The sequence below is a fragment of the Cygnus olor genome, chromosome 1, assembly GCF_009769625.2.
Source record: "Cygnus olor isolate bCygOlo1 chromosome 1, bCygOlo1.pri.v2, whole genome shotgun sequence".
NCBI lineage: Eukaryota > Metazoa > Chordata > Aves > Anseriformes > Anatidae > Cygnus > Cygnus olor.
Window position 1 is genome coordinate 78,606,923 of NC_049169.1, and position 23,593 is coordinate 78,630,515.

Below are 23,593 nucleotides of genomic sequence, written 5' to 3' on the forward strand. Positions count from 1 at the left end.
CCTGCCTAGAGGTCACCTTTTGGATCAACTGGGCCAGATGGTTTGTAGATTTTCTTTGTTATTGTCAGAAATTGGACCAGACAGTTTACTCTGGTTACTGTAATCAATCTTGTTTCTTGTATTCCAATCTATTTTCTTTTTTACTCCTTAATTCAAATTACAAAATAATGCTTACCAGCTGCTGCCTTGCAAAGATTTCCTGCATCTACTCTCTGCACTGTATTATCATAACTGTTTTCAACAAAAATTGTTTTAGGAGATAAAGTAATTTAGGTAGTATATTGATTTGATATATTCACGTTCTGATCTTTAATGTTTGCCTATCCACCTATCCATAAGTACCTGCCACTAAGGCAGTATTGTTTTTCAGTCTTACAGCTGATGAAACCTTCAGTCTTAGTGAAGCTTTTAAGGAACAACTGGACTTTACCTGCTCAATGTGTTGGCTGCTGTTGCTTTCCAATGAAATGTAAGTTGGCATTTATTGCAAGTCAAAATTGATTGTAAGCTAGCAAAGTTGATACCTCATTAAGTAGAGTCATCAGTATAATGACAGCTCATCCAATGGCAGATCTTCTAATCCCGCTAATGTTTGGATTGCGTTAAGAACTAGCTGAAATGTGATAGCGACATCATCATATCACCTGTACTAAGCCAGGTGCTGAATTTACACGGGAGACAAAGGTTGGAATAAGGTCAGTTATGAGACCTGGAAGGCAAAAGGCATTTCTTACTTTCCAATGCTTCATATCAGCCAATTCAATGCATTCCTGAAGTCAATGAAAACAACAAACAACTTTAAATCCCATGTATTCAAATGAGGATTAAAAAAAGACTAGTGGGCTGAAATTAATGATGATTCATAAATGAGTCAGCTATTGAACTCTCTTTCAAAACCTGTTTTCAAGAAGAAGAAAAAAAAATAGTATGAATAATTGGAAACTAAGGAGCTTTTGCAAGTAAATATTTGCAGGTATTTAGTGGGTAAAAGTAAGGAATTCCAGAAAGCATGCAGAAGAAGGTGCACTAAGAAAACTAGCTTGTGCTATTACTGACCACTGACAAGTATCTTTGAAAAACAGTTAGCAACTGTTAAGATATCAGATGATTGTAGCAAAGAATTTGACATTCACTTTTTGAAAGACTCAAGAAATCTGACTTCATATGAGACATTTGTCCTTGAAGTGAGTAGAATATATCAGTGGTCCATCCTTGGTCAGGTCTGTGACTCTAGGCCAACAGGGCACTGACTGCTGGCATACCTAGCCCCATAGAGTGTCACTCCAGAATATTTCACACCGGTACATTAAATTAATAGAATTTTTTGAAGTCCAAGAATTTTAATAATAATGACAACTCATATGCTTAAATCTAAAGTCACCTTCTGGTGTTATGCTGCTATGGACAAAATGTATGACAGACATTTTATGAAGAAAGCCATTTTATAAATTCTTAGATAAAATAAAAGAGCTAGTCTTTAACACTGTTTCAACTGAAAACTTGAGCCTTCTTGTCAGCTTGGTCAAGTAAGTGAGGTTATTCACCATGGATGGAGTTGCCTCAATACCTAATCTGTCACCAAGAAAAAAATGATACCTTAATCTTTGTCTTTGTGTTGTGTCATATGTCTATGTGGTGTATTTTATTTCATGTAGATCCTTACTCAAGACAAAACTAGATTAACATCCATAAGGTACTATCAACTACATGTTGGATGAGCCTTTCTCATGTTTTGTGCTGATTCAGACATAAAACTCGTGGCGCCACACAGTTTTCAAAACCCCACTCCTTTTATGTGTTTCAGCTGTGTCTTGAAATGTAGACACTTACCCAAAAGGATGTTAAGCAAAGCATGATTAGCACCAAGAGAATTTCTATATTGGTTTTGTACATCAGACATTTTTTATTAAGTGAGAAAGATTCAATGTATTTATGTTCCTCTGCACTAATAGGAAAGACAAAAATAATTCTCCAGCCTGCTTTAGGCATAGAAGGTAGAAGATAGGAAAAGGCTTTTCTTCTTTTTGTATTTTTTTGTCTCTCACCCTTGGTACATAGCACTGAACACACAGTAAACATTTTGCAGTCCATAGCACGGCAGCTTTGTTGCATTTTTTATAGATGGGGGATCATTTCTTAAAGTTTTCATATTTTTGTTGTTGTTGCTCTCTCACAGACCTCATAATCCAAATGCTTTCAGCTTTTCTCCTTTTTCATGCTCTTACATGAAGCTCAGAGCTTAATGCAAGTTTGCCAGAAACATGTTGCTCATAAGCTCTTGATTCAGGAAATTCAGAGAGGTATCTGTTCAACAGCTACCTGTACTACTGACGAGTCCATCTCTGCAGGGGTCTCACCTGGCCTGGCTTGGGCCAAATCAGCAATGCAGAGAGGGGCCAGTTTTAGGCATGTTAAAGGGTGAAACATAAATTAAACATTTTTTCTTACACCATACGACAAGAAAACCCCACCCATCAAAACCAAACAACAACAAAAACAACAACAACAACAAAATGACATCAAAAACAAAACCACTCCAACCTCTCCCCCACCCTCCCCCCCAGCCCACAACTGCTGTAACAACTTCCACCTTTGTCAGTTGTAAACGTTGCCTCTCTGGGTTTAGAGGTATTGATCCTGGTGTTCAGAAACCTCATTACTTAAAGGAAGACACCTGAAGGAAATTGGGCTGCCTTTCTGAAGAGCTAAGCAAAGACAGCTATGGGTATGTTTACAGTGGTGGATAAAAGAATAGATGTGGACATTTTGTTTTGCGTAGTCAGTGTATAAAAACTGTGGCTGCAGTGACAAATTATTGTTGAGACACATTCATGCACGTCTTTCCACTGAGTAATTGTTCTCCTGTCAAAAACACCAGTGCAAAAAAGTGTCTAGGCTTTCCTTCTAGAACTGCAAGGTTGCTCAGAATTTTTCCTCTAGTTTTCTTCAAATCTCTCCTGAATGTGCTTAGTAGCGGGCACCATGAAGTCTTGCTGATTTCCTGCTTGGCAATATATATTTTACCTTACCTCAAATAGAATCACTTTGCAGCTGACTGCCATTTTGTGTTGTGTGCATGTATGTGTGTACACCTATGTGAACACCCACGTATACGTGCATTGCTTCTCATGCACCAAGGGCTCTCAGGACACAACAGTAGCACAAAAATCTCAGAGTTGTACTATGAGATAAAATAAAGTGTCTGACTTGCTCTGCTTCCACCATAGATCCATGGTCTGCTGTTGTATTATTTTTAATGGTGAAGGGAAGAACAACATTTTTTCAAGTCTGACAACTAAACAAAGTTCTGTCTCTGTGTCTCTCTTTCATTTGCTGGTGCTAAGCTACCGTGGCACACTGGGGCAGCTTGGCTTTGCAACCTCTCTCTAGCTGGAAGCATTTTTTTCCCCAAGAAATGGGAAAAAACCCTCAATAAGCAGGTTATGAACTTCTTGTGCCAGCCTTTGTTTCTGACACAAGAGGCCAGTTTATTGGCATGTCCTTGATCTCACCAGCCTTGAGTAATACCTTCCTAAATCTGCTGCAGGCCATAACTCTTTCTTCTGGCATTGATGATTCCTTATGCATAATTCTCATAATCTGTCACCTAGAATTAGCTCTTCTTTTAGGTTCAAACTGGTATACTAGTTCATATAAAATACGTTTTCAAAGGTTACAGATTTGGGATTAAAAATGTCTCACCCAAAACTCTGTCCAGAGTCACCACTGGAAAATACATATGCACCAAGATGCATTAATAAAATATCATCTGAACTAAGCAGCTGAAAGACAAGGAGAACCAGACAGTTGCATTTACTTTCCCTGCCAAAAATCACTCCCAATTTCAACAGGTAGATAAGGTGGTTTGTTCATTTAGGTCCCACAAGTCATTCCTATGGCTTTATCCGGATATATTAAACAGATGCAAATACAGTTTGACCAAGCAGAGTCATGGCAGTTTTGCTAGATGGCGAATGACTGCCTCAGGTAAGTATCACTTCATTTAGAAAAAAGTCCCATTGTTTTCATTTAGCAGCTACAATCACTGCTAAGTGACTGCCATGACAAACACTTAGAACGACTCAGCGTTTTGCTCAATGTACCTTTTTTTTTTTTTTTTTAATTTTATGGTTAACATGTCTGTTAACCATATCCCACTAAACATTGAGCACCTATTTTAAAGTCTCAACCAGATAATTCACTCACTGTTGTTAAATGGTACACAAGTACACATCTTTTTATTTAAAGTAACAACAGTTGTCATGCCGAGTGACGCAAATAGAATGAACTCAAATCAAGAAATATACAATAACAACTTTGAAAATATGAGCTAAAGGCTTAGGCTGAAAAAGTGCATGAAAACACAGATGAGTGTTTTGCCTGCCTGTTGATGAATTTCTCCCAAAACAATAAAGATGGAACATCACAAATATATTATTTGCAATAGTCATAGGTGGAAAGTTATTGTTTGAGTGTCCTCTGCTGGACAGTACGTGGCATAGCAATAAAAGTACTAGCATACATCGGATGAATTTTACTTAGAAAACATCACTACAAAATTCAGAATAGTTCTTACATTTCATACAGACTTAACTAAAAAAAAATTACTTTTTAATAAAATGCTACAACTTTGAGATTTGTAAACATAATTATTTACTCTGAGGCATAAAACGTTCATCTGAATTAAGACAAAAATATTTCCTGGAAAAATACTGCTTTTGTTAATTTTCAGTGGCAGTTTGTTGCAATGACTCACTTAGATAAGGTGTAAGCATTTTGCTGAAAGGCTTTGTTTTTGTTTTGAATTCTGATTGATGAAATCACGATGCAACTGTAAGACTTAAGTTTGTCATTCTGACGTCACTCTGCTGCACGGATCTGCGTATGGGATCCGCGTCACATTTTGTGGGGCTTTTGTGGCTGTTCTGCCATCACTCATCTTTGAACCCATTAAAAATTGTAGACTAGCTCTGTCGAGAATGCTAAGGGAGACTTTTCTGTATCTTTTCAGCACTCAGTTCAGTTCCTATAATTTGTTCTGTTATTTATAGCCAGGTATACGTAAGTCAATTTCATACTTATATGTAAGTTTTTCTTACTGTTGATCACAGATTTAGTACCGGTTTGCCTTTCTGAATTTTCTAAACTATTATTTAATTATTCATGACATTGTGAAAGCTGTTTTTAAAGGAAGCTGTCCTGATTCATGCGACACTGGTCTAGATGGCTTTCTAAATACATGATTCGTTCTCTGCATCAAGAGAACCCGCCAAATTTTCTTTGCTCTTGCAATTATCATCTTTATTCATGGGAACATCTTCTTTTCCTCCATTCTCTGTAGGTCTGGAGTTCTTATTTTGAAAATGTTTCTTCAAAAATATAAAGAAAAAGATCGCAAGCAAGTAGGAAGGACCTCTCAACAATGCTGATAAACCAAGGTAGACATACCTGTGGGATAGAGCATAAAAGGTAGTGCCGGATGTTATTTGTTTCTAAAGAAACTGAAGAAAATCACTTTTAAAGGCTTTTAAGGATCACATATACACCAAATCCACATAGTAGCTCAGGGGAAGACAATTTGAAAACTCAAATGGCACAACAAACTGGACATTTTGGCTAGTAAAAACGTCTGTTAAAGAATATATAAAATTCTATTTGCTTATGAAAATAGTTGCAGAGGAAATTTGTGTGTCTTTCCTCTTACTGGTAAATCATAAAGCCCTAGGCCTTTTAAATTGATTCAATGGATATCAGAATAGATATTTCATTCCAACAGTCCCTGTCATTGACGCCAAAGGATTTTTGCACAATATAAAAACTGGCTAAAAAGCCAAGAGTTTAAGATTTAATCCAAAAATTCCTCAATTTCAGGAATTCTGTGATGACCAAATCTGAGTCCAGAGCTAGTATCTGACCATGATGTTTGATCAGTGGCCTCATACATTACAGTATGACAGACTGAGGAGTTTCTACCTGTATAAAGGAAATGCATGAGGACTTTGATGCACTACGTTGCCTTACCTGTATGCATTGGAGTCGTATAACCTGCAAGCCCCCCGCTGCCCACAGCTTCTGCTTCCCCATTTCAAGCATGTTTTGTCAATCAGCGCACCAAAATAAACTGGAGCAGGAATCCCAGCTGCAATGGAAAAAGCAAAAATGTCTCAAGATATCACAGGAAAAGATGTCTTTTTCAAAGGCAGCATTATGTTTTCTTAGTAGCAAGTCATCTGCTGCAAGAGTGGCAATAGGTGGATTGGACTGTGGGGAGCTTTTCTTTTATCAGAATAACTTTAAGCTGGGACACCCTCTCAGCGCCCTAGGGAGCATCAGTTCCCAGGGAATGTGCTCTGATGGTGGAGATTTGACCAGGCTTGTAGTTGAGCACACTGATTCTTCCATCGTGCTGGTTTCTTGAGTGTGGCATCCAGTGCACGCCAAGCTGATGTGGGGGAGAGGTGGACCAGTTGTGTGTTTGCAGCACTGAACTGATACAGTTCCCACTTCTACACACAGCCTGAATTAACCATGCTGGCTCTTCCCTTCATCTGTCTGATAGTGTCTGATAGTCCCTTCTGTCTGAAGGGACACCACCAAGTATATGGGACTAGAGGTACTGAATATGCTTTTCAAAAATGTCTATGAGAGTAGAGCAACTGAAATCAGTGTGATTTGGCCAGATACAAGCTTATGCTTTATTGCAAAAGATGGCAGACATGGGACAAAATCCTACCCTTGCTGAAGCAAATGTGGGAACTGACTTCAGAGAAGTATGTGCTTCAACACGCACAGGACCATGTTTCATGTTGCCTTTGCTCCTACATGGGCATCCTGTATTCTTAAATAGGAAATAATTTATTTTGTTGTAATAGGTATATTCTCAGCCTGTTGTATTTTAGGGTTCTTGTGAAAGTGTGAACTCAATAAGCTATCTATAAAGGCCTGCAAGTTATGATCATTAGGGTTGTAGACAGGATGATGGGAGAAATGCTGTTTTGGGATATTTGGAATATTCCTTACAGAAGGAAGAGGGGGAACAGATTTGATCTCCAAGTCAGTGTGTATCAATGCCAGCTTCCATAAATCAGTAACTGTGGCTCTACACCTTCTTACAACTGAAGGAGCATACTCTCTGGAGGTGCTGCAGCAGAAGCTTATAAGAAAGGGGAAATTCTATTTTTTTTATAACGTTTTTGTTTTTATTTTTATTTTTCCCATTGCCAGAAAAGTTCCAAACTTCGCATTGTTTGTCCTGAGTGATGGGGGAGAAATTCTGCCCCTCCATTGTTTGAATAAGAATGTACAAGAGGACAAATAAGTGCTCCTTCTTGTCTCCAAATGTCTCATCACAATCCCGAGTAGAGACTACAGCCCAAATTTGGAAGCCACTGTTATTTTTTTAGGCTTTGTAGCAAATCCAGCTTGATTCTTAACACATATTTCTCTACGTTTCTGAAAAGCTGGTATTCTTATTCCATCAACAAAGAGAACAAAAGAGAACAAAAGAAAACAGAGAAGTGTTTTCTTGCCAGCCTAGGCATGTTAATCAACCATCTCATTAACTATTCTCAAATAAAAAAAAAAAAAAAGAGCATTGCTGCATACTTAAAGGAAAATGAAATGTAACCTGTTGTGTACCAGGAAAAGGAAGTTTTAGTGTAGAGAAAGCACTTTGCTATGGACAGAGTTGTATTGGTGTTGAATGAAGTCCTGCCGGAGCACTTCTTTTGGGTTTCATTTGCAGCACTGCGTCTCACTTAGCCACTGATTTAATGGCAAGTTTGAAACCTTACAGAATTATTTAGAAATTCAAGATAAAATATAAATTTGTTCAGAAACTTTGCCCATTTTGGAATGCCAGGCTCCCAGAGCACAACACCATTTAGTCAGCAGGTCAAATCTTTTCAAAGGTGTCAGCTGACTTCCCAGTGAACTTTGCAGCGTATGTTGGACCTTCAGGAACAACTCAGAATGTTCAGCTATTTCAAGTATACATGTTTTACAAATGGTGATTGCATTGGTGTTATTTAAAGCCATGCAAAAAAGCTTCTTAGAATGATTTCACTTACCTAGCATTCTCATAATGAGTGTGTATAGACCAACTGCAAGAGATTTCAACTCTGGCTGAACACATCTGAAAGAAAGATGGATAAATAAGATGGATTTGCCTATCAAGTGTTTAGACATGCCTATTAAATTGCTGTTAATTTCCTCAGATTGAACACTCTTAATGACAGAAAGTCAAGCTTTGCAAGGAGAATGCTTCCTACGATTGCTGAAAATATGCTAAGTGGTATGAAAAAGGTGAATGAATCTATTGTTTTCTATCACATATCTATCTCCTGGGAAGTCCATTCACTAAGTATAATTAGAGAATTGAAATTTTAAAGTCATAATCACACTCTATACTAGTGCTAATGAAATGGCCTCCTCAACTGCCTTGACTCCATAGCATATATTTTCCTCACCTGACAGAAAATACCACATTGTCCTAGAACAAAAATGTTGTGAGTAGCAGCATTTTTGCAGCATCTTTTTTATACCTGACATTCTTCAGTACAACACTACATCTGGAACTACACAAAGCCATCTGGCAATATGACAATCTGTTTCATGAGGAACCACACTTCAAGCATCCAATATGTGCACTGATCTTGAATCCATTATACATCCAGTCTCTGACATCTCCTTACAAATATTAACATGGTCAACACTCAGAAAAATGTCTCAAAGCAATTAGAAAGGGAGATGAGCTTGCATTCTCTTTTCCATGCTCATTTAAGATGAGATAATGCCCTCAGGACTCCCATTAAATTTATCACTAATACATTTTTCTACTAATTTAAATTTCTCTTTGGATTACTGAAACATATATGTAAATTTGCATATGTGGTTCTGAATCATTTTGATCCCCTCATTGGAAAAGCTCAACCATCAGCACAGTTTTACTTACCTAAAGATAATCATGTATGCTGGCGTGCCTCCCAACGCATAACAAAAGCCACTTATGACTTGTATTACTGTATAATAAATAAACTTCATTGAACAATCATCACTTTTGGGACATTGCCCCAAGGTGACAGAGTTGTTTCCTAACCATGAACTGCTGGCTTCAAGACAGCTGCAGTTATGGAAGACCTGGAAGACACAAAATGGATTTGGTAGGACATTGCTCACGCAATGGGGAATCCTGCCTTCAGACACAGGCAGAGTCTGAAGCCCTTCTAAGCATCCTGTTTTTTTCTTGCTTGCCTTTCTTGAGGCAATGGGCAGCAGCTTCTTTTCTTTCCTACAAATGCTCAGATTAGGAAGGGATGTTCCAGCATCTTTTTATCAGTGGACACAGTATCATTTTTTGGAAGATGTTTGGAGTACCTTCAAGACCTCTGAACCTGTCCTCAGCCTTTGTGTACCTGAAGACCAGTTGAAGGGGAACAGCAAGGTTCAAGGGAATGTGCCAGTTGTCTCCACCTGTTAATTGACTTTGTGTAATGTGCCTGGGTCACTGGTCCCTCTCTGCTGAGGCTGATCCACCAGAGGTACCTCACAGCTGTAAGTAGCAGCTACCTGTCAAGACACAACTCATGTAGATCCCTGCCCAAGATCAGCAGTAGGTGTACAGATAGCTTAAGAGCAATAACTTTTAATTAGGGCTTGTGGGGCATGGGGATCTGCTTGTGTAAGGGGAACTGTGGTCCATGAACCTTAACCTCTACAGAGGGCGGACTTGTAGGCAGAAGTCTCACTCTCACAGACATTTAGACTTGCCTTTCAAACTGCTGTTACATTAATGATGTATATCATGGAAGATATTATGGTATGTTAATGTAATTTAACTACTGGTTAAAAAACTTCAGGGCAGCCAAAATGAGATTTATGAGAAGCAAACCACAGGCAACCTTCAGACAACACGTAAACACTCTACATCACTAGTTTCCCACATTCAGTCCACAAAAGATGAAAGTTAGTAACTACAACAAACAGCTAGGGCTTTTTTCTTAATCTGGAATAATTCAGAGAAATTTCTATGTCTTCTATGCTGTTTGTAGCCAGAAATCATAAATACTTTACTGACTGTTCCCCACTAAATCTGGTTTCCCTTAAAAGCATTATACTGCTGAATTCCTGATGTTAAATGGAAAATAAGCTAGTAAAAAAACAGAAGCTGGAGTAGGTTCTTACCATGCTCTTTCCATGTCCCACTGAAGTTGTACACCCAGCTAGACATGCCGAAATGTATGTCAGTCCGTTGTCCCCACATACAGGATCCCACACATTGGTGGCACATTTGCAGTCAGAATTGCAGTCAGAAAACATAGCATTTTCATGGTATGGAATTGGTTTGCTTAGAAGTTAAGTTGAGACAGAGTAAGAACAACTTGACAGAGTAAGAATAACTTTTAATTCAGCAATGATGCCAGCATAGCCCTTTACACACAACAGTGTCACTGTTCTGAAACCCATCTTACAAGCCCAGGATATGTATTTTGAGTCTCTGCAATATTGATCTCTTTGCTTCAGATTCCATCCCACTCACACTCATATTAAAGTGATCACTAATTTACATAGAATGCTATAGCAAATAAAGTAGCTGCTACTGATTCTAGTTCCCAACTATAAACAGAAAAGAAAAAGAAAATACTGAAAGTCTTTGAGAGGTCAGCTGTACCCAGAGCTATGAACAGTTAACACAGCCTTATCAAGCACTTCTTTAGCTGTTGGTAAAAGTGCAACAGTGATAGAAACTAGACTTCTTGGTCTCCATCATTAAAAATAGTCTTTGCTTAGAGCCCAGGAGGTATGAAGAATGCTGTATTCCCCTTTACTTTCAGACATCCTGAACTGAGTTCTGTAACAGGGGGATGTCTTCCCACATCTTCTTTCCTGTTTAACTAAGCTTATGTGCTTGGCATTTCTTTCATCTCAGAGCTTACTAAACACATTTCCTAGGCCACTATTTGGGTTTTTAATGAACATATTACATGTTGCAGGGCACAGGGCAAGAGACAGACAATTAGTTCTCAGCTTCCATAAAATGTTAAAATCCTTGGCATCTTGCCTGTCGTGTTCCACATTTTCAGCTTTGAACCAGAATGCCTCAATTACTGAACTGTATTCTCAAATTGATGAACTGTGGGTAAGTCTCCAGGGAGATGCAGAAAGGGCCGCACCAGCCATGAAGTACTCTTAGTAAGATGGACATGAGATAGTGCCAACCCATATGCTAGTGATTTGCTGGGCCCTTTGGAATGATGTTCTTGCACAAACCCACTGTTCTGGTATCTTTATTCACTCCATGAAAAAATAATAGCTTGTAACTTTTAAACCCTGGTTCTATCTCGAGAGGAGAGAACAACTTCAGTAGGCATAAAAGCTTCGTTTTAGTTTACAGCAGTCTGAGAGTCTAGGATGCTGCAGTCTTTCTATCTCTGTGCAGGATGTGCTACCAACGCTCCGGTACATATACTTCACCTTTTTACTGGGTCTGAATGCACTCTGCAAGAAGATTACTTCTGGTGTAGAGATGGCACTAAGTGAAACAGCAATACCACTCCCACAGAGGCCAAAACCTTCATTGGTAGTGATGCAATTTTGCTAATGTGTTTCTAAGTAAATTTCAAGAAGTGTTGCGCTTTGGCAGGCTGTCACTCAGCTGACCAACACAATTATGACAATCACACTTGTTAGTGTTTTCTTCCTCTAAGCATTGCAAAAGCATGTTCCCATTTTAGCCTTGATATCTTAGTATATTATTTGAACTATTGCTGCCATGAAGAAAAACATAGTCTTCATTTTATACTCACCCGTCATAGGACACTGTTATTCCTGCTACCACATGGTTCTCACAGCCAACAAAAAAGTGCAAGAGAGTGAGGACATAAGCCAAAAATGACATACTAAATGCAAACTTGGTTGCTCCAATGATGCCCATTTTATACTTTTTCATTATGAGCCCTCCTAGGAAAATCCCAATACCAACAGGGGGTAAGGATGTCAGTCCTGAAAGAGATTAGTGAAGGGAAATGTCAAAAGAAAAGAATCATAGAATCATAGAATCATAGAATATCCCGAGTTGGAAGGGACCCATAAGGATCATCAAGTCCAACTCCTGGCACTGCACAGGTCTACCCAAAAGTTTAGACCATGTGACTAAGTGCACAGTCCAATCGCTTCTTAAATTCAGACAGGCTTGGTGCAGTGACTACTTCACTGGGGAGCCTGTTCCAGTGTGCTACCAAAAAAGAGTAACACTGAGCTTATGAGCCAACCTCTGTCCTCAGGCTGACGTCCCTGGCAGCTGAAGGTTGTATTATAATGAGTCTAAGAGGCTTTCTGCTGAACCTAGTCCTTGGGTTATGTATGTTATTTTGAAGTGTCTAACTCTCAAAACCCCCTGTATGCCCAGCTAGTTGACACAGTGTTTTGCTCCCACTTTGCAAGGTACCCAGCAGTCAGATGTTGAAGCATTTTAAACTCCCACACACCATTCATTGAATATTTTTGGTGCTTTTGCTATAATAATAGAATATGGTATAAATAATTGAATGGAATATTATATATATGTATATATATACAAATATAAAGAATATAATACAATTATTTATTATGGCTCCATAGACACAAAAACTGTAGTTTATATGTTGCCTTTATCTAATTCAAGTTCGGAAAGACTGCCATTTACATCAGTCTGTTCTACAAGGAATTCAGTCCCAGAAACAGAACGACACAACTTCTCCCCATGCACCATTTACAAGATAAAAAGTCATTGCACAGTGTAACTCACCTATTAGAAAGTTAGATTTAGATGTAGATTGTCCATACTGCTGTTCCATGTACTTTGGCTTGTAAGTCAAGAAACCAATAAAGCTACTGAACTGTAACAGTGAGCAACACAAAAATGTAAAGTACATTCGATTACTCAATATTTTTTTCAGGGAGGTATAGAAATCTGAAAGAAAGGGATATATGAGTTGGCTTTGAAATATACATGAAATAATTACTGGTGAGTAATCTATGACATTTAGGGCAAAACGCTTCTCTTAGATGTCCAAGGGCAAGTCCTACTGATCTTCATTTGCTTTTGAGTATCTGAAAACAAACCATGCTCTTGAAAACTCCAGAGGTTGAGATAAGGAGAGAGAACCTTAAAAGAATACAGAACTGCAGATTAAGGCCTGGGTCCTATAATGAGAAGACCAAAGGGCTCCTTTCTGAAGCAGAGACTTGTTTTAGCTTACATGAATATCATTACAGTTTCAAGGCTAAGTGTCAAGTGCCCTTGTGGAGATGCCCAGTGGCATATCTTCCACTGTGATCTGAACTAAGACTAGAATATTTTTAATGATGGAAAGCCATCTCTTCCCTTCACCTTTTCCCTCTCTTTCTTATTCTAACAACTGCACAATCAGAACTGGCATTCTAGCCTGCCATATATTCCTCTGGCAGCAATGCATTTCAGAGTCTCCATGAGCTCTACGATGATCAGAAAAATAATTTGGCTTTCTATATTGCAAAGGAGCCCTCTAGTGTTTTTTTTAGCTCCTGATACAGAAATTTTGTTTCCCCTATTCAAATTTGTAGTGCAAACTTTCAGAGGTAGGTTCCACTCAGGCCATGATACACACAGAACCTCACAGAAACACATAATCATTTAGGTTGGATAAGATCTCTAAGATCAAGTCCAACATTAAGCTAGCACTGCCAAGTCTACCACTAAACCATGTCCCTAAGTGCTACATCCACACGTCTTTTAAATACCCCCAGGAATGGGGACTCAGCCACTTCCCTGGGCAGCCTGTTCCAATGTTTCACAACCCTTTCAGTGAAGACTTGTTTCCTAAAATCCAAACCTAAACCTCCCCTGGCACAACTGGAGGCCATTTCCTCTTGTCCTGTGGTTGTAGCTTGGGAGAAAAGGTGGAATTTTTCCTCATCTTTGGGAACACAAAGAACTGTCATCCAGGCCATTTGTTTTCTCATACTGACAGCTCAAATAAATTCATTTTATTTAGCACTAGACCATTGACCACCAAAAAAACAAAACAACAACAACAACAAAAAAACACATTGTAATAAATACTCTTACAATGCATTTTGCCTCTTCTCTCTCTCTTCCCTTTCCTTAAAAATAGGTAAAAGAGTGCTTAGAGACATCACACATTATTTATACGCAGTATTATCTTATGGAAGTTTTCAAGATTTTAATTGAAAGTTTTAATGAATGTTAATCATCTGTCATTTTCATTGGCAATCTCTGCTCTGCCATATGCTGTTCTTGAAGAAGCTCCTTGACTTCTCATAATACTTATTGGACACTTCCTTTCCTGGGAATAGCTAACTCATTTAGAATGAAGTGTATGGGATGCAAAATATTCTGAAGAACTATCACATTTCTGCAGTACTTTGTGCCAATTACTTCCCATATTTATACAACATACAAAACACTTGCCTTTCATCATTGTTGACCACTTCATTGGCTTAGGTTCTGCGGGAGTAAGTGTCTTCCTTATGGCTCCCATATTTTCCAGGAGACTAGATGAAGTTTTGTCATGATTAGCTTCTGCTGGCCTTTTCAGACTCTTTGGCAGGAAGCAAAATGGAATAGCAGCTAGGAAACTGATCACTCCACCTATTAAAAAACCAAGCCACCATGCACCCACCCAGCGGGAATCTTGTGGAGTGATAGTGATGCTTCCTAGAAATAAGAGAAACAGAACCAAGTTACCTAAAGGAAGAAAACGAAACTTGCCACTTTTTGTCTGCTAAAATAGCTACATTTTTACAATGGCTGAGTTTCAGTGGTAATGATAACCATCTAATGAGAGACCTTCCACCCATTGAAGGCATCAGGAATCATACCCTTAATGGTGTTATGTTTCATCTGTCTGCCTGCATCTTATTCTGAGTGCCATTTTGTGTCACGCAGGGTAACCCAGAGGTCCTTATCCAACACATAGGAAACTGAGTGGCCAGGAAACACCATCTCAGATGCGGTCCCTGCCTCTGAAGGGAATAGGATGCAGGGCCATGGCCACCACTTATGGGGATTACCCTGCTCCCTCTAGCATTCTGTGGATGTGATTACATACGTGTGTTTTCATTCAAATGAGCAAGAACTGGCAAAAAGAATATAGGGTACTGCAAACATTAAATGAATTGTAAGTAACATAAAATGCCCAGCTGAAAGAGCTGGTAATCCAACAAAACAAGAAAATTGATGTGCTAACAGAACCCTCTTATTAAGATCCCAATTTAGAAAAACTTTAGTCTGTAAGAGTTCTTGGTACTAATTTTTAAAATTAAATGTATATTTTATTCCTTTAAACCTAAAGGAGGATTCTAAAATATTTTCCTTTTCTAATTCTGCCTTTATCCTAAAAGCTTTCAGAAATGTAGTAAATTTATAACAAAGTATATAATAAAATTAATATAATTAAGGTAATCTAAATATAGTTTAATTAATATAATTAATATAAAAAATCTGGTGTAAAGGAACCTGTTGGCAACAGCTATTAGCTTACTGTCACTTTACCTCTGCTTCACTTACCTAAATCAACAAATCCAACATCCACGTATAGTTTTGCACATAAAGATCCCAGCAGGAAACCAAACATTGGGCCGAACATGCCTATTGTGTGCAAACATGCTGGAAATATAATGAAGCAAATACTAGTAAATTTTAATGGCTTAATGTTTTCTTCTGCAGAGGATGATCAACCTCTTACACTAAGAATTTCTCAGTTTACTTTATGTTGAGATTACCTACGTATACAGGAACATCCTCTTCCTTAGCAAAATCATCAAGATAAGAGATGCCCAGTGGTGTTATTGGAGTCTCACCAATCCCACGTAACATGTTTCCCAGTAAGATATATATCCACATGTATGATGATGGTTCCTTCTCACAATCTGTAGATAATGAGAGGTTACATTTTCATAATAGAATAGTTGAATGGGGAATAGTGACAAATCAGAGGAAATTCAGCACATGATTATAACTTAGCATTTAAGGTATTAACAGCATTCGCCTTATGGAAGTTTAATGGCAGGCTGTCAACCTCATTATAACTTTTAATAATCTTTTAGTATCACTTTCCTCCACCTCCTTTTTTTTGGTTTCTAAAGATACAGATAAATATCACCCATCAGAAAAAATGTCCATAAGAAAAAAAATATAGACTGATATTATCATAAATATATTATCTGGCATATAAAACTAGAAGTTTGAGAAGATTGATGGGACACAGCTTGACTCTTTCTCTATCCATGATCCATGCAAAGCAACCTGTACAACAGCTGTATTCCATATTTTAAGTAAGATCATAGAGATCTCCATTTATTTCCAGTTAACTCTGTGCAACTTCACCCCCCTCCATAACCCTTCCAGCCCCCAAACCCCTGGTTCTGGGTAACTGAATCCCTTCAGAAATCTCTTTGCATACAGTCTCAGCATCTCCTTCAGTGTTAGGGTCATTTTATTGTAATTTGGAAGTGTGAACATAGGAAAGCTGGGATCTGGATCCTAGTAATTTGTGTTTGCTGAATGTTTCTTCAGCAGAAGAAATGAACAAAATGCATTGAAGTGTTGGTAATATTCTCAGGTAGGTAGAGACTGAAGTTAGAAACCTAACCGGGCATCTTGTATTGGGCAATAACTTGCAACCAAAGGTAAAACTAACTCCTGTATTTGTGCTTACAGTTCCTTACCTGATTTGGAAGCCTCCAACAAGGTTTTGTTCACATTTTGATGAAGGGAACATGGATTTATTCTTGAAGTTAAGTTGGCTGAAGATGCTGTATGTGATGTTGTCTCATACTTATAACTGAAAACACATAATCGTACATTTAGCAGCAATGATCAGTAGGTAAATACCAGTGCAGTAGGGCAGGAATAACTCAATTGCTGTTTCCCTAAAGAGAAAGTTATTTTTGTTTAAATATCAATCCAGACTACTACTGAAGGAGCAAGAAGGAAAATTACTGAAGCATATTTTAAAAATATGGAATAGCAAAAATAAAGAGCAAATAAAAGTTAGAATCATGCATTTGGAAGACATAACTTTTTAAGCTGGAAAGATCAAAAGGGCTTTTGAAAGTAATTCAGGTAGGACTGAATTTCTGCTGTCAACAGTTAGGGTCTGTTCCAAGTGAGATCCCTATGTTGACCAAACTGTGAAGGAGAAAAAGGAGAATCTCTGGATTGTGAATCTCCCTTTTTATCTTAGATACATATTTGTGAGAGGATGGGGAAGATGTAAGGAAGGGAGAAGTCATCCTCAGGAGGTACCTATTTCCAATTATTTGGCATTGGATTTAGAAAGAGCTGTTCTATAGTAGCAGGTAGATAAAGATAGTCTTTAAATGACACTCTTTAGCTGTGTATATGGGAAGCAGGGCAATGCTGTGGGCAGACAGCTGAGCAGCTCAGGTGCTGGAATTTTTTTGACTGCTTTAGCATCATGCTTTTCCCAGATATGAGCCCTGTTGAGGTACAAAGTACACTGAGCTTAGAAAGAACAATGCGGTAAAACACACACTCTGCTTCTAGGAACTGGGCTGGCTCTATTAGATCAGGCAGGCTTATTTTTGAGGTTGAAACAAAGAGTGTTCATCACAAGAGATAGTGCATAATTTCTTCATGAAAACTGAGGCCCAAATTCATGAGAGACTTTATGAGTTTCCTAGTGTAGATGAGACAGATACACAGCTTGACTTAAACAGTGGAAAATACAAGTCTTAATGCTAGTGCAAGATCCACTATCATGACACAAAATATATATATATATGTATTCTGTAGGTTTCTTTTTGCATTAGTATAGCTTAAATTATTCTAATACACTTAAGAGAGCAACAGAAATGTGTTTCATTATGTTATCACTGTATCAAAGCTATGGCTAGAAACATTATTGCATATAAGCAAAATACAGTAATTCTCTGAATCAGGAGAAGATGCATAGAAATTATTTTAACCAGCCATGGTAAATCAATTTAACCAGACATTAGCATTTGGAACAGAAAATGCCCTTGGACCAGTTCTATGAGCACTGATGCATCTGCTGGCTCTGAAGCTGAAAAGCTGCTTTGTGTGAGCAGTTGCTACAGAACAGGGCAGAATCTGTTTCACAAATACACCATCTTACACAACAAGGTTCTGGTTTCCTCTTTCAAGGAGATGGATTTTTTCCAGTGAGAACTTCTGTAGGCTGATTTCTTCAATGAGTAATCTCTGGAGCCCTGATTTTACGTGAGAGTTACTTGTTACTATAAATAAAGTCAGATTTCAGGTAGAGATGTCACCCAGTACAAGTCTATCAGCCTGGAGGTCCTGCTCAAAACAGCACAAGTTTCAATCTTTTTTTTTTTTTTTTTTTTTTTTTTTTTTTCTGGAAATCATATAGGTGGTTTCTATATTGTGTGAATTCTGATAGGTATAGGAAATTGTGGTTCATAACAATTTGACTTTCCCAACTACGTTATCCTGACATCTCTGTTAGCAACCAGCAATACCATATTATTATATTACCACTGATTTTCTCAATAAGGTGTTCTTACAGTTATCCATTCAGAAAGAGTATATAATTTGTTAAAGAAATAGTATCAGGGTAGTAGCATGGTTGAAGACTTTCAAAGAACATGATTTTGTAAATGATTTTGTAAAAAAAAAAAAAGTCTATTGATTTTGTAGAATCACTTTCTTCTCTGTCTCTTCTCTGAAGGAGTCTGACTGAAAATGAAAGCATATTGATTTTCATGTTTTTTCCAGAAGGTGAACTTCAGAAGAGCCATATTTTTTCAACCAGATATAATGAACAGAGGTGTGTGCGATTCATTGCACATTAAAGTGGGTGCTTTGGAAATCTAAGTCTCAAAATGCACCTGCTTTCATTCAAAAATCAGAAAGCAATATCTAACTTCAGTGCTATGTTATTCAAATTAGTCTTGATAAGTACTTACTATCCCATGAAGAAATGAGGCATTGCTGTTAAAAGACTCCCCAAAGCCATAGTAAAGCATCCAACAGCAATGACTTTGGGCCTGTGAAGTTTAGCTCCAAAGTAGCTTACAAACGCAATCACCAGCAAATTACCTAGAAAGTAATGAACCAAAATTAATGCCAGATGTTATATCTCATAGTTATCTAAAGAGTTTGCTGCATGTTACAGAATATTATTACCCATCTCAAAGCTCCCATCGATGAAACCAACAGTAGAGGATGGAAGGTCAAACCTTCGTTCAATCTGTGTGACGGAACTTTTCATTATTGTACCAGACAATGCTTTACTGAAGTAGCTGAACGATAAAGCAGCGAGAAACATCTGAGGGAAGATTAAGACAAAAAAAAATGGGAAGTAGGGACAGGAAAACTGGTCAAATAGAGATCAAAATATTTTTAAAACTGTGCAGAACAAGCATCATGGTGTTCATTTGTTACTCAAATTGCAGTGAAAACATTGTGTGTGAATTTTCTTGTACCCTAGTCATGAGAGAGTGGCGCCACGGTGGACTTGATGTTTGCTCCCTGCTTAGGTTCTCCCCACAGGAAAGGGCTGGTGGTGGGTGCTGCACTGAAAGCAGCCATTTGCTTTATTCACGTTCAGGGTTGTAATGGCTGTCTTAATGATCAGACAGCCTGATTTTCCCTGCCTTGCTGGTCATAGGTATTCCAGAGCAGGAATCCTGTGGACTCTAGAACTTAAATTTGGCAGACAACTCACTGGGGACTGTTTACCTTACTGGCATCCTGTGGTTAAATTTATCAAAAAGCTGAGGCCCATGTTGGGCAATCAAAATGGTGAGACTTCTAGATGTCACAGAAATGTAAAAATTTGACACAGGTGAAATACCTCATCAAGATAGATTTAATGGAACTAGTCCAACCTAAAATTAATCTCAAATTATCTTCTGCTTGGCCCACATGTCACTTACTTTATCTCAGTTCATAACTGGTTCTAACTCAAACATATAGCTAGCCATGACACCAAAATACAGGCTTTACGCAGGTTTTCGTGGTATCCTAGTATGTGGAAGGCAGTACAGGCTTATTTGAGTTCCTCTCTTTCTAAAATATATTTTGAAATATGTGAATCATGTCTGTGTTGCTTCTGTATCATATATTTCATAAAGGGAAGCTTGACATTCTTAGTAATTTCATAGTTACTTCCACTAACACACATTGTGGCTTTTGCAAATAAAGGTGTATTTGAAAACAAGTTAAACTAAGTTTGTTTAAATATTATCTAACTATTTCAACATAATCTAAAAACAAATAGACTTATTGCTCAGTGGGTAAAAGTTCCAATACACCACAACTTTGGGTAAGTAAACAAAAGTAAATATAGGTTCAGACTTCGCAATGCTATCTACTGTAAGAAATGAAGTCAAGCACATGCTTGAAAATAGGTACTTTTCTTTTGGTCAAGGAATGAAGACAAAATCACATGAGTGCAGGCTTTTGTCCTGATCTGTTTTGGATTTCCTGAGCTCAACTGGCAAAAAAGTGTGTGAGAACCACCTTTCCTGCCTTATACCAGCAGTGGTCTCAGAGGTTTTGGCTGGAACTGCAAACTGCCGATAACATGAAAACACAAACAAAAATGACTTAGATATTTTGGGATTGAAAATGCGGTCCCCATGTAAACCCTAAAATATTTGACAGGAAGGTGAGGTAGAAGAACAGTTTGTTTTTTGTTACCTCCAAGGTATTATCTCTATTAAACTCTAATTGCCATAAAGTCAGTCACAGGAACATGCAGATATAGATCCACACGCTTGAAGCATTGCCCATGTATATGATGGTAAAGTTAGTCCTGTGAGTCTCCCAGAGAGCTCAGATTCTATTTTTGCAGGTGTATTTTTTTGCAGATGTGAGTCAGATAAAAGAAGAAATATAACAAACTTTGCCTGATACTCGAGCCAAACCACTCTGGGTGTTTGAGAAGTTTACAAATGCCTATATTTTTCAAATAATCTTTTATTTGTACCTGAGCCACAAGCAATAAATACTAAAGTCTTTAACATGAAAGCAAAATTCTCACTAGTTTACTAGCTTTGTTCAGTCTGTTGTTCCTGTGTTCTCCTGAAAGTGTGAGTGCTTGCATGAATCAATGGATTAGATGAAGTCCTGGAATATGATTCATATCACCTCATTTTAGCTCTAAAAATGGGTGTTGATAACAACCTCCAGACGTCAATGTATTGTAGCAACCTGTTTTAGGATGTTTCAAGTCTTCCATTGGAGACTACCTGTCTTCAGCGACCAAAATGGGAACCTAACTATAAGTAATTTAAGAGTAAATGTTAGATTAGGATTTTTTAAATTATTTTTTATTTTTAGGGAAAGTTAGATAAGATCCAGCCCTTCCCTGCATCTGCAGTGTGTATTTGTTTCCAGAAAAGACAGGGGAAACAAGAAGTAAGTAAACTATAATGTCAAACCTTGAATGAGATTTTTTAACATGATAAGAACCAAACCTTCAATCCTGTGCAACACGTAGTCTTCTTTCTGACTGGTAGATTTTTGTTTGCTTCATCATCCAAAAGCTGGACAGGCTCTGCTTCCTGATTTGAGTCATCAACATTGCTGGATTCAGTTTCCACTGTCATGGTTGATTTGTCTGCTCAGTGATGTGAACCCAAGAGAAAACAATAATAGATATAAAAATACATATGTCAAAATAGAGTTGTTTGATAATTTTTCTAATGAAACAGTAGTTACGAGAAAACACTGAGATGATGAAACTGAATCTTTCCACTGGAAAGGTTTGGCTCAATGACTTAGATCTTTAAAAGCATACACCTGTTTAAATTTGGAAGTATCTTGTTTTGACATCTTTCTTTTAAAGTGAAATGCTTCTTCACTCTCTCCACTGCCCCCACCCCTCACCCCACTTTTTTTCTGTCTATAGTGATTTTAATGCTAAAAAGACTATTTCCACGAAAGAGTAAAAGAAAAAGTTTCTGTCCAAAAGTGAATTAGAGGCGTCATTTTAGTATCAGCAGTGAAGCACAGGGAGTACTAGGGAAGCTCTGACTTTGTGGGTCAAGTGGTTTAGGACTCAATCAGCATTTTGGAAAGACGTGTAATAACACTGTGCCATTCAACTTGTCCTTTTGCACTGACTTGTTGGAAACAACTCTTGATGACAAAATAATAAATTATTTTATCTACCTGACCTCTTTTAAGGAGTTTATATGTTTTTTCTTTCTGCAGTATACAGGGTGTCCTTAGTCCCCTTCTGTCCACAGAGTGCTATCTATATTCCCTGACACGTGGAGTCCTCTGCAAGTCAGGATTTAAGCAGAACTGCTCCAGTTCCCCCAGGAAGAGAACACCTAGTATCCAAAGAGGACAGATCACTTCCTCCTTTGAAATAATATAATTTTTGTTGAAAGACTAGTTGCATGGTTAAGTTGGATTTGGTTTTAGTTCAATGAATGTTACATACTTCAGCTTTTCCTTTCCTTTTTTTTTTTTTTTTCAGTTTCTTAATCTTTATATTTGAGAGATGGGTAAGCAATTATACAGAAAAATATTTCAGTGAAATGCTGTAAGGAAAGTCTACATATATACTTGCAAAGTTTATTCAAAGAAGTAAAACACTTGCCCGTTTGTGCAACTCCAACTACAAACAGAACAGATTTCTGAAGGAAGATCCAGATGACACTGCAGAGCCCCTCGGAAAAAAAATGGATCAGTTGAAACAAAGACTTCTTCAGATCCTGTAGATCTTGACACACAGGGGAGATAGGAGTATTGGCACTAATGACCCCAAATCATAGCTCACAGGAACTGATTTATTTCACCTTTCACAGCACTCTCCTCATTTCAGAAAAGAGTGAGAATGATAGAAAGAGGGGGGAGGAAACTCATACAAAGAGAGGCTTTCCATGCTTGAACGGAGTTGAAAAAAGTTGGATGAACTTTTCTAGTGCTGGAATAAGTCCATCTGCATTTGCAAATTGCTTTGCTACAGGCCATATGGCAGAGTGACACTTGTCAGAGCATTTAAAGGGTAGGCATTGCTCTAGTGCATGATGGTGAAAAATGTTTTTCTTCACTCAGATGGAACAGGGTTAACACATAAGGATGTTTAAAAAAAAGTACACAAAAAAAGAGATTTAAATAATTTTCTTGTGATTAAGTTAATGAGCACGTTCTTTAGATACTAATGCTGGCAGAAACAATACCTTTCCTTTCCCACTGCTTCCCACTCTTCACTCATGAAAGTACCACTGCTTCTGTGGCTGTGCTGTAAATCTGGGTCAGAACACAGATCCACAAAAAAATAAAAAATAAAATAAAAATAAAAATCCTTCCTCAGACAGATAGGAACAAGAAGCAGAGGAAAGGATATTTCCTCATGTCTGCACAACTACCAAAAGAAATGCTTGTGAAATGAGATTTTTAGCACTCAGGGAGTCAGTACTTATAAGCACATCGTCCTCTGAAATTTGACTGTCCCAATGTAATGTGAAGGTATTAGCTTCTCCCTGTTGTAAGGATACACAAAGGACTACAGTAAGATGCTGGGAAAACATCTCATTGCAGGTAACAGACCTACAGAAGTTGCAGTTTTTAGAGTGTTTGAAGGTA

The 23,593-nt window shown here is 37.9% G+C and overlaps 1 protein-coding gene across 1 annotated transcript; it reads right to left on the bottom strand.

Moving 5' to 3' along the window:
- Window positions 1–5,138: 5,138 nt before the first annotated feature.
- LOC121078347 (solute carrier organic anion transporter family member 1C1-like) lies at window positions 5,139–21,611 on the bottom strand. Its single transcript, XM_040574498.1, has 14 exons — window positions 21,472–21,611; window positions 19,175–19,316; window positions 18,955–19,087; window positions 16,708–16,823; window positions 15,763–15,909; window positions 15,548–15,646; window positions 14,450–14,695; window positions 12,785–12,949; window positions 11,805–12,000; window positions 10,183–10,345; window positions 8,954–9,138; window positions 8,070–8,134; window positions 6,022–6,139; window positions 5,139–5,448 (listed from the first exon to the last, which is right to left on the bottom strand). Exons 1-14 carry the CDS (start codon window positions 21,601–21,603, stop codon window positions 5,232–5,234), a joined length of 2,124 nt encoding a protein of 707 aa, XP_040430432.1. The 5' UTR covers window positions 21,604–21,611; the 3' UTR covers window positions 5,139–5,231.
- Window positions 21,612–23,593: the final 1,982 nt, after the last annotated feature.